Source organism: Dryas octopetala, chromosome 1 (assembly GCF_963921425.1).
Source record: "Dryas octopetala chromosome 1, drDryOcto1.1, whole genome shotgun sequence".
In the NCBI taxonomy this organism is placed as follows: Eukaryota; Viridiplantae; Streptophyta; class Magnoliopsida; order Rosales; family Rosaceae; genus Dryas; species Dryas octopetala.
Window position 1 is genome coordinate 14,167,709 of NC_141366.1, and position 19,023 is coordinate 14,186,731.

Below are 19,023 nucleotides of genomic sequence, written 5' to 3' on the forward strand. Positions count from 1 at the left end.
TCGAAGCAGTGGGGAGATTACTAAAACAGCAATGAAACATATATGCATAAATGAACGTTAACAATGAACAGACATCAACTGTAACCTCTTTGTTGAAGTATCCTTGATCAGCGAATTGAAAATATTGTTTTATTGGGTAAGACAAAATAACTACAAACCATTACCTAAAACTAATTCAACAAAGAGATCACATCTGCAAAAGAATAAAACGAAAGACTCACTACTCAGGCCAAAAAAACAAGAGGCCTTACTGCCAAATTTGAAGTCTCAATCTAAAAGTAGTGGCAATAATATTAAAACTACCGGTCCCTTTCATAGGGTAAAGGGTTTTGGATTCTGTCTGTTGTTACAAGTTAATTTGTTGGATGGTTGGAACTTATAAAGTTTTTATTGTTTGGCCAAAAAGAAAAGTAAATAATAATGATGATGATGATGATGATGATGCCTTTCACACCCTAATTTTCAGTGAACAATTATATATATATATATATATATATATATATATAGGCTGGCTTGTTGGAACTCTACAAACTTTTGAAGACAATTTGCAGTTCAAGAATCAAGACTTGCCTTTATGATTTTATTCTATGGCTGCCATGCATCTATGTAGGAGAACAGAGTAACTTCAATAATATTTTTTAGAAGTATTAATTTCACCTCTCTTGAACTCTGTCTTGTTCAACAAGATTTTCACCTACCCTGCCAAGTCTACTACAGTAAATTAATTGGACTATTGAGCTAAAAATCGTAAGATTATAAAATCAAAAGTTGAAGTTTTGATTATAAGTATCACACACGTAATGGGATATGTCACCATCATGTGATTAAGATCCCCAGCAGGTGCTGCCAATTAATTCAATTGCCTTATCACTTGAACAAAGAGAGAAAGAATTTAAGGTTCTTTAATCAGTAAAACTCTAATTGTCAAACATCTATCATGGACTAGGGATGCTTTACTAAACTGAATTCTAGAGTTTGATCCACCGATTACTGTGTGGTATGCATTTTTTTATTTTTTCCTAAGCATGACATCCAGCAGCTGAATTTAGATGTTGGAGCAATATTGCAGATCGACTCATTTCAACATACTGTATTATTCTTATGACATTTTTACTTCTTTGAATCGTTTTCTCTCATGGATGAAATTAGTCCCCTCAAAGAGTCATGCATGGTGATTGTCTGCACCTCAATTTTTTTTTCTTATAAAATTCATCCAACTGACTAATTAAACTAGTATATATATGCTATAAGAACTATGAAGGTTTCTAGGGAACATGTAATTTGGAGTTGAGGACTTTTTAAGTCCACAACCTTTAAGAGATTAACCCCTCTTAGGAAGGGTTCTTTGAACAAGATGATTATAATGAATTGCATATATGCATGCAATGGATAATTTACTTGCACTTTAGATTGGACAAACGTCTGAATGAGAATTGATGCAGAAAGAATCTTCATTACGCAAGAGTTTTTCAATACAAGTAGAATTAAGAAGCCAGGGATTACAATTCTGTTACACTTGGATAAGATCATTAGTCGGAATCATATAGTAAAACTAAATTAACTGTTAGTTAATTGGTTAGGAGCTGAGCTGGAGGATCAGCTTCAGCCAGCATCTGGAAGCTAGGCTTTTGTAGAGTCTGCTCTTAGATGCTGAAACCTAAGAGTTAATGTTGGTTATAGCTGAGCTTTCTGAGTTATATCTGTTTGCTTACAAGAAACCTTGCTGTGATGTATATGTATGAAACAAAAGAACCAAAGTATTTCCTTTCCCTTTTTGACATAGTCCTGTGTAACCGAAGATGATGATGTCTTGATGTTATCAACAATCATTACTGCACGTGTAATAGAAGTGTAACATTAACATAACCCAGAGGGACAACAATTTCCAACCTAAATCAGAGTACAGGAAAAACGTATGCCAATTAATAGAATATGATTAAATTGTGAACATTTTCTTGAGCTACCATCTCTTTATCATCATGCCTGCATAATTGAATGGTACGTAGACCATTCAAGTTTTGGATTTCGTACAAGTACTTTTCACTTTGCATATAGCACTACAACAAAAAGGGGCTTATACCACTAGTTGTATTTGCCACTGCCTAAATCCAATGGCAAATAATATGTCATAACTCACAGGTAGATAGTTAGCTATGGTGATTAAGTAAAAAACCACATACTGACTATAGCAAATAGCCATAAAGCCACTGCCGCGTGTCGTTTTTACAATATGGCTTAATTATCGATTTACCACCCAAAACTGTAACTCATTCCCACTTTACCACCTGAAAGTTTTTTTGTCCCAGATTACCACCTGTAACTTACACTCGTGTCCTATTTTACCTTGTTCTGTCAACAATTCCATTAATGCTGACGTGGCGCGCTGGATGTGCGCCACGTGTCACATCTTTTTTTGTATTTTTTGATTTTTTTTTCTATTTTTATAAACTTTGAAAATTAATTTAAAATAGCTCCGAGCTTAGAAAAATACACGGAAAATTCCTATTGACTTGTCTTGACTAGTACTAATTTACTATGGGGTCAAAATGCCAATTTTCCCTCTAAAAATTTCCAAAAAATTTGGAAAGTCTAAATTTATTTCTAGAAAATTAAAATACTCTAGACTTTTTGGAAATTCATAGAATAATCTCCCAAACTCCAAAAAATATGAGGTCTGCACCGTTAGTCTTCTAAAAACTAACAATACCTTTCTCGTGAACACTTGCTACCCAAAAGACCTCTCGGTCTTAGAGGAAAATAAAATTCCCTATAAAATAAATTCTAGAAAAATTCTAGAATTTCTATAAAGTCTCAAAATAATTCTCTAAAACAGGCTTTTGGTAATTTTTCAAAATATTTTTGAGAATTTGTCCAAGAGTTTACAAAAATTCTATAATTTTTTCTAGAATTTATTTAATAGAGGAAAATTTATTTTAATTTTTTAGAAATAAATTTAGACTTTATAATTTTTTTGGAAATTTTTAGAGGGCAAATTGGTAATTTAACCTTATAGTAAATTAGTGCTAGTCAAGATGAGTTCGTAGAAATTTTTCGTGTATTTTTCTGAGTTCGGAGCTATTTTTAATTAATTTTCAAAGTTTATAAAAATAAAAAAATGCGAAAAATAAAAAAAGATGTGACACGTGGCGCACATCTAGCGCGCCACGTCAGCATTAACGGTTAGATCGTCAGCATTAATGGAATTGTTGACGGAACAAGGTAAAATGGGACACGGATGTAAGTTACAGATGGTAATCTGGGACAAAAAAACTTTCAGGTGGTAAAGTGGGAATGAGTTACAGTTTTGGGTGGTAAATCGATAATTAAGCCTTTACAATATTGACTACAGTGCCAGTGGTATTTGTGTCAGACATGAGTTCAGTTTTATGACCGAAACACTGTTGCATAGAGAAGTTCTCACGCCTTTTGTCACAGACCTAGTTGCAAATGAGTTTCAAGTCAATCCTTTTGTCAAATAATATCCAATGTTCTGACAAAAAATTTTGCATAGAAAATACCCAACCCTTAACTCACTATCCCGATGGGACCTCAAATAATTACTTTCAATAAAAAATTCAAGTTAAAAATAATATTAACCAAAATACACAAAAAATTCAAGTTCCCCCCCCCCCCCCCCCAACTAAAAATTCAACCATCTCCATATCCAACCGTAGACGGTAGATCTCCTTGTAGACTCATTTCTCTCTTTCTCCTCAAATCCTATTCTTTCTGTCCACTACCTACTTATCTTTGGGTCGTTGTAAATCTTCCAGTTTCCCCCCTTAATTTGATTGTTTTATTCAAATATTTTGTGTTTTTTTTTTTTTTTTTTGGGTGAGAAATCTCTTTTGTGTGTTGGTGAATGGGTTGTTGATTGAAACATATTGAAGCTTGAACATTGTGATCGAGAAATCTCTTTTATGTTTTGGTGAAAGGGTTGTTGATTGAAACATATTGAAGCTTGAATAGTGAAACTAGTTTGGTTATGTGTTTTATTATGTGTGTATTATATGATTGTAATGATGCTTTTGACCATAGATAGAGATCATGGAGTTTTAAGTGGTGTTGGTGGAGGGGTTGTTGGGCCTGGTGTTGTTGGGAAGAAATTTGATCTGAGGAAGATGATTGAAGAACCTGACTTATCTGATCAAGTTCCAAATTTCCAATTAATTTTAAAATGTAAGATCTATATGGAAATATATAGATCTATGAGATAAAAACTAAAAAGCAATAAGGCTATCCACAGTGGTGAGAGTGAGAGTAAGAGTAATACATGGCCTGAAAAGTGATTTTATGGCCTGAAAAGTGATTTTGTGATCTGAGAGTGATAGTAATATGTGTTGAAGCTGCAGTGGTGCTGAGAGTAATACAGTTGTAATTAATTAAAGTAAGCCTAATTTAGATTAAGTGATGGTTAATTTATAATTTATAACTTAAATATTTATAAAAGTTATATCATTGGTTTTATTTTAAAGAGATCTTTAATATAAGGTCAATATTGAATATATTTGGATTTATAATTTTATGGCCCAAATTATAAATTATATATTTCAAGTTACATGTTTGATATTTTTTAATGTTTGAAATGTAAAAAAATGGTAAACACAACACAATTTATTGTATTTTATAAAACGAACGACGACAAATATATAAAAGAAATCACACTAAAATAACTAACACATTGGATCCGAGAAGGAAACCCGCCACTTGCACCAACACATTGAGATCAGAATCATGGTTCATCAATGTTGTTCTCATTATCGTATGTTAGGTTAATCTTCGTTGTTTATCTTCGAAGTTTGTTTCTTGTCTTTGTGTTTGCAGTTTAAGTGTGTTTGTATTTTTCGGTTGTAGTTTGTGAAATGAAATAAAGACATTGATTTCTCTTAGCTGACTTGACATGACACAATCATCACATGCTTGCAAAATAATTCACTCAACCAATGACAAGACCATACACTTACTTCACACTCTATCCCATGCACAACACTGTTGCTTCACATGTGAGATTCGAGTATCTGTGAATCCATCAGGGAATCCAATGGGCAAGTTATCATACTTTTTTCCCCTATAAATACCAAGGTTTAACTAGTAGGCCAACATATCCACATAACTATCGTTTAGAAATGGCTTCCTCCTCTAAGCAAGGTGTTGGTGAAAGCTCTAAGCAAGGCGTCGGTGAGAGCTCCAAGCAAGGCGTCGGTGAGAGCTCCAAACAACAGTGCGATCAAAGCTTGTGTAAGTGCCTCCCTAACTGTGCTGCTCCATTATGCGATTATTGTTGAATGATGGAGCGTGCAAAAGAACCAGACTGGAGGTTCTGCAAGTGTTCGGATGATATTTTGGTCCCTTTGTGTGAATTTTGCATGAGATTGGAGCTCAAGGATTTGGCCAATCACCTAAATGTTCGCCACCAATGGTTGAACCACCTGCCAGAGCCCAAACCACCCGTGCCATGCACCTGCGGGAAAAACCCTCCCGTTCAACCATGTGACGAGTGTGAAACCGAACAGACGATCTCAAATTGGTATAATTACGTGGGTGTCAATTCTTCGTCATCGGACTCCGAATAAGAACTTCGCTTCATTTTCTGTTATGTTGAATGCAGTTGTTGTTGTTGTTGTTGTTGTTTCTTTAAATTATCGTGTTGTTCTTATTATTTATAGTTGTTGAAGTTCCGATGTTGTACAGCTTATGTTGTCTAATTTATGAAATTATCGTGTTGTTTGATTTTTTTTAATGTTTGAAATGTAAAAAAATGGTAAACACAACATCAATTCGATTTCAATACCTTTATTTCATTTCACTAACATAAAACAAGAAAATTAAACACAACACAATTTATTTCATTTCACGATACGATACAAAACGACAAACACAAACATGCACACAAATGTGCTTTATTAGAAACTCGATATAAAAACAAAATGCAACACACATAAACGACAAACACAATTGACACACATAAAACGTCGACGTTCAACGTTGGCGTCGTGCGTGAGCGCGACTTCCTTGGCGCATCCAGAGGTGCTTTACCAGATCTTTCTTTAAACGATCGTGGATCACCCTTGACCTAATTAACCTCATTTGAGAAAGTCTTTCCACCACATGACGTGGATGATAACCTTCACCTCCACCCCTGCTGAAGTTTCATATCGTGAAACAGCTCGGGCGGTCCTTTCCTCAACGTGGTCGACATCATCATCCGATTCATCATCTTCGTTTTCTGGCCGCTCGTTTTCAATGATCATATTGTGCATAATTATGCACATCTTCATAATATAACCGAGATCATTAAGGCTCCATCATTTGGCGGGTTTTTTAAGGATCTCCCATCTCGCCCTCAGAATCCCGAAAGCCCTCTCAACATTTTTCCTGTAGGACTCTTGATACTTTGCAAATAGTTTATTAGCATCTCCTACCAGATTCGATATTGTTTCGATCAACGTGGCCCATTTGGGGTAAACTCGATCCACTAGATAATACGCCATTGTGTACTCATTCTCATTGACTTTGTATCTTACTTGAGGGTTGTGCTGCTGCTCTAGCATAAAAAAGATGCGAGCCATCTAAGACATTAATGTCGTTGTTGCTCCCAGGCCAACCTAAGTTGGCATGCCAGATCCACGTGTCGTACCCGGCAACTGCCTCGAGTATCACTGTTGGGGTGTGATAATGCCCCTGATATGCCTGGTGTCCCACAGGGCAATTCCTCCACTCCCAATACATACAATCTAGACTCCCAAGCATGCCTGGGAATCCTCGTTTGTTGGCCCTACGCAACAGCCTTTGAAGATCAGCAATTGTTGGGGTGCGGAGGTATTCCGCTCCATATATCTCTGGAATCACTCTTATGAACCTCTTCAAAGACTGCAGCACTGTGCTTTGGGCAATCTGGAATCCCTCATCTAGTGCATCGGCTGAGTACCTAGCGGAGAGCATTCTCATGACTGAAGTTACCTTCTGCTCCGGCGTGCATCCCCATTTTCCAACAGCGTCTTGTCTTTGCTGGAAGTAGTCATCATGGTTGCACACATCTTGGAGCATCTTTAGGAATAGAGATTTCTGCATCCGATAGCGCCGACGAAACATCTCGTCAGTAAATCTAGCGTCATGAGTGAAGTAGTTGGTCATTATAAGATTGTGGCCAACTTCTCGATCTCGATGTATTTGGCGTCTTGGATTTGATGTGCCTCCTCGGCGTGGTTCTTCATTTTGCTGTTGATAAGCAATTGCAGCACCCATGACACATGCCGTCGTGAGATTTGTGATTTGTTGACGAAATAGCACCATTTGATTCAAGAATATCTCATCATCCGAGTCATCGAACTCGTTGGTAGAAGACATCTTGAAAATTAGTGTGATTGAAGCGTATGAAAGTGAAATTAAAAAAAAAACAATCAAAGATAGAGGTACATGTAATTGGTAGAAGACATCCATCATATTTATAGAGATACATGTGGAATCAAAGATAACAATCCAACAGACTAGATTAAAAGTGAAATTTAATAGAATCAGAATCTTATCATCTTGGAAACATAAAAATTTCAGAAGCAAGCTTATCATCTAGGAAACGTAAAGGAATCTGATACTTGGTCATTGTCTTGAAAATGTTGAAGGATTCAGAATCTCATCATCTTGTCATATTAAAGGAATCTGATGTTTGCACATTGTCTTGGAAATGTTAAAGGAATCGAAATCTTATCATCTTGTCATGTTAAAGGAATTCAATACTAGCTTGCTCATGACTTGAAAATATGACATTTAATAATAGGATAATTTATTAAATTTCATAAAAGTAGAAGACAAAGAGTACACACATATTCATACAACACACACTTAAATACAGTAGACGACAAACATAATTAAAACGAACACTTAAATAAGTAGATGACAAATATAATTAAAGCGCACTTAAAAATACATTTTAGTCCAATTGTGAAAAGTCGGTGTTAGGATGGTACCCTCCTGAGCTTGATGTGCCATGAGTGGCCGAGGTTGCACTAGTCGAATTCCATCTTGCCATAACTTCACGTTGTCGTGCCTCCCAAAATGCTTGTTGTTCTCCGAACATGATGTTAAGGTCCTTACCCATAATGATAAAGTCTTCTTGCCTTTGTTTTCGATCATCAAATCTCCCCATGAATTGCTCATGTTGTTTCAGCAATGATCGCGCTTCTTCGACAAGGTGGGTGTAACCCTCAGAAAATGGCGCACTATCGTGTTTGGCTTTCTTTGACTTATCTCTGCCAGGTGGCCTCGGGCGAGCTCCGGCAAGTGGTTGAAAAGCCGGGGGATCCTCAGTCGGGCTTAATCGAACCGGGTCATCAGTATCAGCATCAGTGGGGGTGTCGACGTCGGTGGGGGTGGGGGTGTCGGCATTCTCATGTTGCCACTTCACAAAGTGTTGCATCTTGGCAAAACAATGGTGCCAACCAAAAGGATGGTTCCTGTTGTCGAGTTCTTGGTATCGTGCATTGGCAAAGCTCACCTAGTAACATGAAAACAAATCAATAAAAACAAATAAATGGTATAAAAATATTTGAATTTTTTTTAGGCCAACAAAGCTATTTGAATTTAATTAACCAAAAAAACTCACCACATCAATTTGCGATTGCCCGCTAGTGCTTGATCGTTCTGCCACCAAGATACACTTATGATACTTACTAGTGGCTTGCCCTATCTTCTTGAAGTGAGCTTGGACCGCCCCAAGTTGTCGTCCATGAGCCAGGGCTTGAGGACAATTCCGAATAAATTCATCGTACACTTTGCACCAAAAGTCGGTGTTTCTTGATGGGAGCCGATAACACAATCTTCAGAAAGCTTCATCCAAGCTTCAACTAGAGCTACCTTTTCACCATTGGACCAATTGGGACCCTTTACCATGATTAAAATTGCAAAGAAAATTTTTCTACAATATCCGTGAGTGAAAATGATAGATAGATGTGTGAAAAAATGAGATGTGAATACTCAATTTATAGGATAAGTGATGAAATAGCTGTTGGAAATTTTATTAAATTATTCTGAATTTTTTTGAATTTTTTGGTATTTTTTAATCCTAATTATAACGGTCATTTATTTGCAGCCGTTGATCACCAACGATAATTAATTTAAATGGTTAGATAGGCGCCACGTGTAAGGGCTGTTTAAAAAAAAAAAAAAACAACAGTCCAAAGATCTCGACCGTTGATCCGCAACGGTCCATAGATCTTGACCGTCCGTGTCACGCACGCGTCCTCATGGTGTGTCAGTCAGCTTCTGTCATGTGGGCCAGTCCATCGTCGGCTGCTTTTCACATCTCCCCATTTTTCCAAATCTGCCCCTCTCATTTAATTTAATACCAACACAATAAAACAACAATGAATTTATGACATAAGGGCTGGGAAGGAATTTCACCACCCCACTTTCTCTCAGCCATCCCCATCCGCAACACACATTATTCGGTGGACCCCACTCTCACTCAAACTCTCACTCTCAAGTTTTGCATATATCAATCTCAAATATTACCCTCTGTTAGTCTCACGCTCAACCTCCGGCCCACTAATCAAGTACTGAGAGTTAGTCTTAACTTTCACCCTCACTCTCACTCTCACCCATTAATCATAGCCTAAGAAGCAATATATCACTGGGTATGGGCTGTGGTATATAAAGCTAATATGACTACTGTTGTGCATTTAATGCACAAATGCCCGCCAGCAAATTTGCAAGGAAGTTGTGTCAGGCGAGAAGCAGTGGGGATGTGTATTATATTTTTTTATGGCAGAACTCGTACCCGTCGTTATCGTACTTCTTTTGTTTACCAAGAAGATTAGATCATTAAAAAAAGGAGTTTAGAACTTAACTTCTTTTTTTTTTTTTTTAATTTAGTTTCTATTGTTTGTTAGGATTTGTTTAGAACCAATGGTAAGTGTAAAATCGGTTAGATGATACTTTAACAAATACCACAGTCAATTTCCGATGGTATTTGACTTTTCGATACACCCGCAATGACCACTGATGTCCTTTCTGTGGCATGTCTGTGGTATATACTCAAAATACCATAGGGGCTCAGTGGTTTTTGTGCAAATACACCACTGATAATGGGGAGTGGTATAAGACCAATTTTCTTGTAGTGAGATAGTCATCACTTTGGCAAGTTATCCTGATCGATTGACCTTTTAAGCCTACTGTGACATCGTTGATCATCAATCGCCGCCTTTTACGAATCAAATTAAAAGTTTAATTAATATTTTTATTTTGTATTAATCCTTATCGTTGCGCAACGATAAGGATTAATACATGTTGGCCAAATATAACTTCATATGAATAATTAAATCTAAGGCATTAGCTGCTTTATGGAGGTTACTTTAAAGGTTAGGCAATTTCATGAGCACAAGGTTTGGCCGGCGTCTAACAATTCTCTTGTACATTTTCTAGCCTCAATGGTTTACCTAATCATTCTCACCTACAATTCTCATGAAGTCTCACCTACAATTCTAGAATTCTCACTATGCTTGTCCATGCATGGTCTAGGGGGACAATGAGCACTCTGCTGTAGCAAGAGGACAAGGTTGCACTAGATATGATGGACATTTTAATAATGATATATAATTCCCTTGCTTGCTATAAACATGGTCCAACTTGAACCACATCCAAGAAAATACAAACCGGGTCAAAATTTGGAATCAGATACACCATTGACATTCTCTTTTAGTTCAATCACTTGTTGGGGGGCATGATATCCAATGACTTGGTTGAAATATTCTTTGAAAACGAGTTTATAGGAGGAGTCTATAAATACCCTAACTTCTCTCAAAGAGAAACTCACCAAAGAACTCTAGCTTTTTGTCTAAAGCCTCTTGTAAAGTTCAGACACTCTTTTTCTCTCCTTCTCTGTAGCTCTCTCTTATATATAGGCTTATATAATATATATACCTGCAGCTCATCAAACTCTCAATCAGTCTCATGGAAAGAACCAAAAGTATACCCCTACAGCCCCCAACTTATGGAAACCTAATCACTGTTCTAAGCATTGATGGAGGTGGAATAAGAGGGCTTATCCCAGGAACCATCCTTGGTTTCCTAGAATCTGAGCTTCAGGTAGCTACGTACAATAATGTTGTGCCAAACCATATATGGTTTTTGTGCATATTTCACAAAGTATAAATTTGTACTTGCTACTTAATGTATCCGGTGGCTATAGCTAGTGTTGAGGATATGAAATCTCCTATTGTTTATTCTAAGGCTTGCATATTGATGCATAAAATTCTCGGCATGATCACCATTCATTGCCAATTAAATTTGAGTTGAATGCTCTAGCTTTAACATGTTAGTATACGTACGTATTTAATTAATATTGTAATATATGATAAATGAAGTACTAAATCTATAATGTTATTGATCATGTTGCAGAAGCTGGATGGTGAAGATGCAAGACTCGCGGACTATTTTGATGTGATTGCAGGGACAAGCACAGGTGGTATTGTGACTGCCATGCTCACAACCCCAGATGAGAATAACCGCCCACTATTTGCTGCCAAAGATATTAAGGACTTCTACCTTACTCAATGCCCTAAAATCTTCCCCCAGAAGACGTACGTAATGTTAATTAATGTCAAACTTGTTACTATCAAATTAACATATATATATATGTTGCTACATTTAATTTGAACATAAAATTTTTTTATTTCATAGTTACTAATATTAGCTTAAATGTCTTAATCAAACTGTAGTTGTCCATTGTTTTCTCATGCTAAGAAGATTATCAAAGCTCTAGCAGGACCAAAATACAATGGGAAGTATCTACATAGCTTGGTTATGGAAAAACTAGGTAACAAAAGACTGCACCAAACATTGACTAATGTTGTCATTCCCACATTTGACATAAAGAACCTCCAGCCAACAATCTTCTCCAGCTTTGAGGTACTTCACCTTCTTCTCTCTGAAATTCACTACTTTTCACTGAGTTTAATTTTAATTTTACAGTAGTACATGACCATATATATATATATATATATAATTCTAATATGCATGTGTGCTTTCTTGGGTGGTCAGGTGAAAAATAAGCCATCCTTCGATGCCTTACTCTCAGATATATGCATTGCAACCTCAGCAGCACCAACTTATCTCCCAGCTCATTATTTCGAAACCAAGGACCACAAAGGAAAAGTTAGAGAATTTAACCTTATAGATGGTGGCGTGGCTGCAAATAATCCGGTATATAACATCTAACTTGTTCAATTGTCAGACTGTCAATCTATATCATGAATGTTTAGGCAAATAATTACTTAACTAATAGTACTTTTGGCCTTGCAGACTTTAGTTGCTATTGGTGAAGTGACAAAGGAAATAATGAAGGGGAGTTCGGACTTCTTCCCAATCAAACCCATGGACTATGGACGATTTCTGGTGATATCATTAGGAACTGGCTCGCCAAAAACTGAAGTGAAATACAATGCACCAAAGGCCGCCAAGTGGGGCATCTTGGATTGGTTAACCAGTGGTGGCTCCAACCCTATAATTAATGTTTTCAGTCACGCAAGTGCCGATATGGTGGACCTTAACCTCTCTGTGGTTTTCCAAGCCCTTCACTCTGAGAAAAACTACCTTCGAATTCAGGATGACACGCTAAGCGGGGAAGTGGCTTCTGTGGATATAGCCACAAATAAGAATTTGGGTGATCTTCTGAAAGTTGGTGAAGGGCTATTGAAGAAACCAGTTTCCAGGGTTAATTTAGATGAGACTGGCAGGTTTGAAGCTGCTTCGAACCATGAGACTAATGAAGAGGCTCTTACAAGGTACCAATAATAAAATTTGCTTTGTGAGATATTCATCTAAGGAAAACAAAAACATAAATTATTGTTTTGATGGCACATATATATAGTTAACATTGTAATAATTATGTGCAGGTTTGCAAAACTACTGTCTGAAGAGAAGTGGCTTCGCCTTGCAAAGTCGCCCCATGGAAATTGTCATAACTGAACGCAGTACATATTTGCCCTAGCTAGCCATATACGTATGACAAGACATGATTCTTTAATTTAATTAGTACAAGCTAGTTGAAGTAGTAATAAATTATTGTAAGTTGAAGGTGCATATGGGGGCAAATGATCCACACATGCACCAACAACATAATTGGTTCTTTAGTGATATTCTTTTGTTTATGTTCAAATAAACACTCCCAGGTTGGAATGTCAATGTAACAAATGTACGTAAATATGGTTCATATGTTCTTCTATTTGTCTGGTTAATTGTGATCCACACATATTCAATAAAAGAGTTTTTGTTTTTTTTTTTTTTTTTCTGATACTAGTGATCCATCAAAACAGTGAAATAGAGACGTTTTTGTCTCTATATGTATGTATATATGCCAATCAATAATTCTTTTCCAGGTCCAGTTCTTTATATAATACACCAAGTCTATAGTATATATGCATTAAATATTATGACTGTTTCTTTGAGAGCTCCTTGGAATCAATGGCGAATTATATTATGTTGAGAGATGGATGATGTTTTCTTTGGTGGTGAAGCGATGATGATATTGTTACAATATTCAACTTTAAGATCTTTGTTTGTTTTGTTTGTTGGTAAGTCACAATTTGTTGCTTGAGGTACTTTTTAATTTATTAGGAAAATGAAACACAACTAATTGAAGAGCTTAATTATTGATCAATAATTAGGTATTTGCATATTTTAATTAGTACTGTGATGATGGATTAGCATGATAAAGCATATATATATGCATGCAGATTACATATTGCAGATACATCACTGTTGGAAACGCGGTTGTCAAGAATTTGACCATTTGGTCAGTCAGACTCGGAAAACAAGTCTTAATTTAAATTATTAATTTTCTAGAATAGTCAAGTTAGAATATGACTGTTACCAACAAGTCCACAAACTAGTTTGTGCAATGATATCCACAATTGACCTTCGCATGCACTCAAATTAATTGGGAAAAAGAAAGGCCACCATCTATCTACCATGGCATGCATATATGAACAAATATATAATATTATATAGTTTCACATGGGCGGCTCTGTTCATGGTTATGGAGAGTAGCATCATGTGTTACATAAGCAAAAGCTTTCTTTAATTAACCCAAGCTGCCATGCAGGTTCCAAAAGCTAGCTATCAGCTCTCTCATGAACCGTATTACCCACTCTGAGACAAATTACAATGATCACTTTGCTCAATCCCTTAAAGTGCTTCATCCGTTCTATTATTTCTGGATGTGATTTCTAAAGGGGGAAGGGGAAGAACTTAAATTTCTCCAACAACATAAAATCAACGCATAAGGCAACCCAGACAAACCAACTTGGCCAGACAAATGAAGCAAGAATTGAAGTTCAATACCTTGAATGTGTGATCTGCAGAGCCAGTACAAAACCATTTATTACTTGGATCAAAGGCAATAGATCGTACACATCCCAAGTGGCCATAATGACCTACACGATCAAATGGAACAATTTAATGATGGCGTATAAGAAACATTAGCATAATAGTAAGTGGATGCATGCAACTCATCAAGTTCATAAGAAACAGGTACATGCAGACCAGTCCTATCAAATTATTAGACAAGAAACAACCAAACCAAGGACAATCAAAATGGAAACTAGGTCAGACAAGAAACATGAATTCCCACCTTGGTTCCCAAGCCTTTCCATGTAATAAGAATTTCTATGTTACTTAGACAATAAAACCCCTGCCACTATCCCTGCTGCACCTAATTGTCTAAAATAAAACTACAATATTATTCTTACCCTGTACATTTTCCACGGAGGAACTCTTTCCATTATAGCGGACGTTGATGAATTCCTATAGAAGAGAAGAAGTAACAGCTGAAGCAAAAATGATTCGGATATGTTTTCCATATTAGTATCATCAAGATTGGAGAAAATGCAAGAAGATGGTTGAAAGCTTCACCAAGTTTGTGATGGGTAGGATCTTCAATTGCCCCCATAATATCTCAGCCAGATTAGCTAATAAAAACTTCAAGCTTACAGCACCTAGGAAGCACATAATAGTATAATACGGTACCAACTAATATGAGTCTAACCCTACTCACTGCACAATGCATGCAGATGCCGCAAAATGGCAAGAGCATGCCTAAATTCCAGGCAATAGAATAAAAGTAAAATGATGAAAAAGTATTCAACCATATCAAAGAGATTGAAACAACTGTAATGCAGACCAATGTCAAAACATCAAAATTACCATAATATCAAACACTTACTCTTCAATCCTATCTACCTAGCTCTTTGATTATTTTGATTGGTTTTCTATATTGCCAAGTGCCAACAACATTTCTAAGAAGATTTTTACCTAACATTGCAGATATGTTTCTCTTCACTAACTCAAACCGGTCAATACTACTGTTGAACCATAAAAAAATTAAAAAAAAAAATGGGGATAGAGCCCCACGTCACATAGGTGGCTGGTGCCAAATTGGATAAAAGAAAAAGTGTGCCTCAACTTCACATTTTGAAATGCATAAAGTTGATAAATATGAGTTCTATGATAAAGATAATTGAGAGATAAGTATCAATTTTGAACTGAAGATTATCAACCCCTGATAACATCTATTTGATTTCAAATGAGTTATCTCATCAAATTCTCATCTCTTAGCCTCCCATGTTGCCTATAAAATGATGTGAACAACTTCAAAAAAGGAATCCAGAGAAAAAAAAAAAAAGAGACCGAAAGGCTGAAAGAAAAAGTATAGAGAGAAGAGAGAATTACTGCAAGACTATTGCTGTTCAAATTTAAGGTAGTGACCCATGATGGTGTTCTTTCTTTTAAGATGAGGGTTCAGGTCAGTACCCCCTATAAATTACTTTCATCTCAAATGGGGATTCTGGTCTGAACTCCTCATAAATCTATCATCTTTCAAGAGATGGAGGTTCTGGTCTGAACCCCCCATAAATCCGTCTCATCGAGATGGAGGTTCAGGTTAGAAACATCCCAAAATTAATTTTTCCAAGCTAGTGATTTTGTGTTGAACCCCACAAAGGAAATCACCTTCTCTACCATCAGCCAACAAAAACACACAAGTCTCATGGCTGAAATATATTTCTTTTGCATCAGACAAGGAAAACAAAGAAATGGCAGAAAGCCAAGGGAAAATATAAATGACGTTTGTCATCTCTGTAGTGGCACAAGCCAAGAAAACAAAGAAAAAAAAAAGGGCTAGCCTTCTCCTTACGGGTCACTTGCAAACCAAATGGAATGAGGACTTTGGCTTACAAAGAAAGGTGAATGGAAGACAAATGTTGGCAAAAGAAAAAGATATAAAAAGAGTATGGCTTCTAACTCTACAGCAACGGTGCAATATAAAAAAAGAAAGAAATAGGTTGCTGTTGTTGCTCCACTTCTGTCAGCGAAAGACCAAAAAGAAAAATGAAGCAAAGGATTATATGCCTCTCCACCGAAAAGAAAAGAAGAATAAAAAAGCTTTAATTCTTTCAAGATATGGGGTTTTCAGTACAAGACCACAAAAGAAATCATGGTTCTAAATTCTATCCATGCAGCAAAGTGGAAGCAAAGTCAAGCTCCAGGATACAATATATAAGAAATCAATTTGTTGGATTCTTATCTTCAATAAGCAAGGGAAAACAAAGTCTAGGGAAAATCAGTGGGGTCCCACGTGAAGCTTCTCTTGGGCTTGTCTCCAGTTTGCTTTTGAATCAAAATTGCATGTTAGTATGTTACCGATGCAATTGTGCTGCTAGCAAAATTAGATATTGGGCCTCATTCCAACATTGCCAATTATTAAATCACCGGTACCGGGGTCACAAATCCAATGTATTTTTTAAATGCCTAGCCCATTATAAAAAAAAATAAAAAAAAAGTGTCATTTAACAAATAAATGATACAAAAATATTAATGATCACATTTTTCTTCGGACCCAAAATCCCAAATCCCAAATCCCAAATCTCAAATTCAAACTCTCAAATTGGCACAAAACCAACTCTCACAATCGATACAAAGCCGAAACCAAATTCAAACCCTAAATTTAAACTCTCCAATTGGTACAAAACTAAAACCAATTCTCAAATTCAATTCCCAAAATGACACAAAGCCAATCAAATCAAATCCAAATGAACTACGTTCGGTTTGATTCCATCAAGGATACGTAGACAACCTATATCTAAATTTAGGTGCAACCGCAGCCAAATCCAAATCTCTAACCAAATGAACTATATTTGGTTTGATCCCGTCGTGGGTATGTAGGCAACCTACCAAACTTTAGGTACAACCGCAACCAAATCAAATCTGTTCAAATTTTCCAGAAATTAATTCCATACACAAAAGTCACAAATTAATTTCTCAAGTCAAACACATGTCAAACTAGGGCTCTAAACCCTTTTCACTTAAAACTTTGGAACTACGTGTGGTTTGATCCTGCAATGGATACGTAGGCAACATAAAATATGGGTGCAACCGCAATCGCAAATAAATTCTATTTCAATAGATCTTTTATTTATTGGAAATCCAAACACTCACAAAATGATCTGTTGGTTTCATTGCAATTGGAATAAAAGGGTATTCCCTTGAGTCAAAGGATTGTAATTAAGAAATGTACTGCATCTTGAATGAGTCGTACTTAAAATAATAAAACTTTGATTCCTTAAATGAATTTGGGTGAAATTATGTTAGATAATATTATACTTACTTGCAAATTTTGTTCAACAACTACATAAAACACTACTTGTCCTGAGTGATGAAAGCTATATATTAAACATGAATTGCAGTCTGGAATGAATAATAAAACTGAAGAAAGGAAATCACTAGTTTAATTCATACATTATACGGGCATAAAACAAAGAATTAATTACTCTTGGCTACACTTTACTTATTGTTTATAATATGTAATACACTTATTTATAATATTTAACAATTAGGTCACTTTATTATAAAATCTAGGTCAGTTGGCTTCACTCCACTCTCTCCCACCCTCCAAAACCAAAAAAACATGACAAGTTTCTCACTATAACAACGCTCAGAGATTAGGGAAACCAGCTCCACCCCCATGCCTTCCTTATCAGTAGCATGTTCTTGATTTTTTTTTTTGTTCAGCTCAGTTTCACCTGCAATTTCTAAAACTGCAGTTTCAGTGGTGTAAAATACTTGATATGGATACGTTCTTGATTTTTTTGTTTAGCTCAATTTTTGAAACTGCAAGTTGCAGTTTCACCTACAATTTCTAAAACTGCAGTTTCAATGGTGTAGAACACTTGATATGAGTTCTTGATTTTTTTTGTTTAGCTCAGTTTATGAAATTGCAACTTGCAGTTTCACCTACAGAAACTGCAATTTCAATGGTGTGGAACACTTAATATGGGTATTTTTTGAAACTCTAGTTTCAGTTATGTTAAGTGGCTCAGAAGAATGTTAGAAAAGAAACTAAAGAAAAAAAAGACTTGAAATAAATGCTTTTTGGTTTAGGATTTGAACCTTTTAACTGAAATTGTAGAGGTTAACAAAAAAAAGCTGAAATTGTAGATATATGAATTAGTTCAATTAATTGGAGGGACCGCTAGTACCTAGTTTCTTTGATGAAGATTTACATACCCAATTGATTAGATTTTTCTCTCCAGATTGGTGGTCGTCACTAGCCTCTGCAACATAGCAGAGAGATGGACAGAGGAGAAAAGAGAAATAAATGGGGAGAGAGGGAAGAAGCTAGAGAGGGGGATAGAGAAAGAGTATGATACAAACAAGAACAAGAATACCCAGATATATAGAAGGTGGCCCGCAAAGAAATTATGAGGCTTTGGGTGTATTTGAGTAATAAAAGAATTTGTCAGTACCTAATAATTAATGAGCTTTAAAACAAATCGTAGGACAGCTCAAACCTTCCACGTGCAGATATGCTTCGCAAAAAATCTCGTATAGCGTTGTGAGCCAGTGAAAGGCGGTGTGAGGCGCACGCTCTTTAAAGAAGAAGCATACTTGAAACCCTAACTTTTTCCTGAAGAAACGATGGGGTTAAAGAAAACGATGAAGTTTGATTTGGGCTGCCTCTTTAAAATGAAACGATGC

The 19,023-nt window shown here is 36.1% G+C and overlaps 1 protein-coding gene across 1 annotated transcript; it reads left to right on the top strand.

Moving 5' to 3' along the window:
- The first annotated feature begins 10,941 nt into the window (after positions 1 to 10,941).
- Positions 10,942 to 12,967, top strand: LOC147298214 (patatin-like protein 2). Its single transcript, XM_086236721.1, has 6 exons — positions 10,942 to 11,079; positions 11,392 to 11,573; positions 11,712 to 11,901; positions 12,034 to 12,195; positions 12,295 to 12,776; positions 12,888 to 12,967. The coding sequence occupies exons 1-6, from the start codon at positions 10,945 to 10,947 to the stop codon at positions 12,958 to 12,960; spliced, it is 1,224 nt and encodes a 407-aa protein (XP_086092847.1). The 5' UTR covers positions 10,942 to 10,944; the 3' UTR covers positions 12,961 to 12,967.
- The last annotated feature ends 6,056 nt before the right edge of the window (positions 12,968 to 19,023 follow it).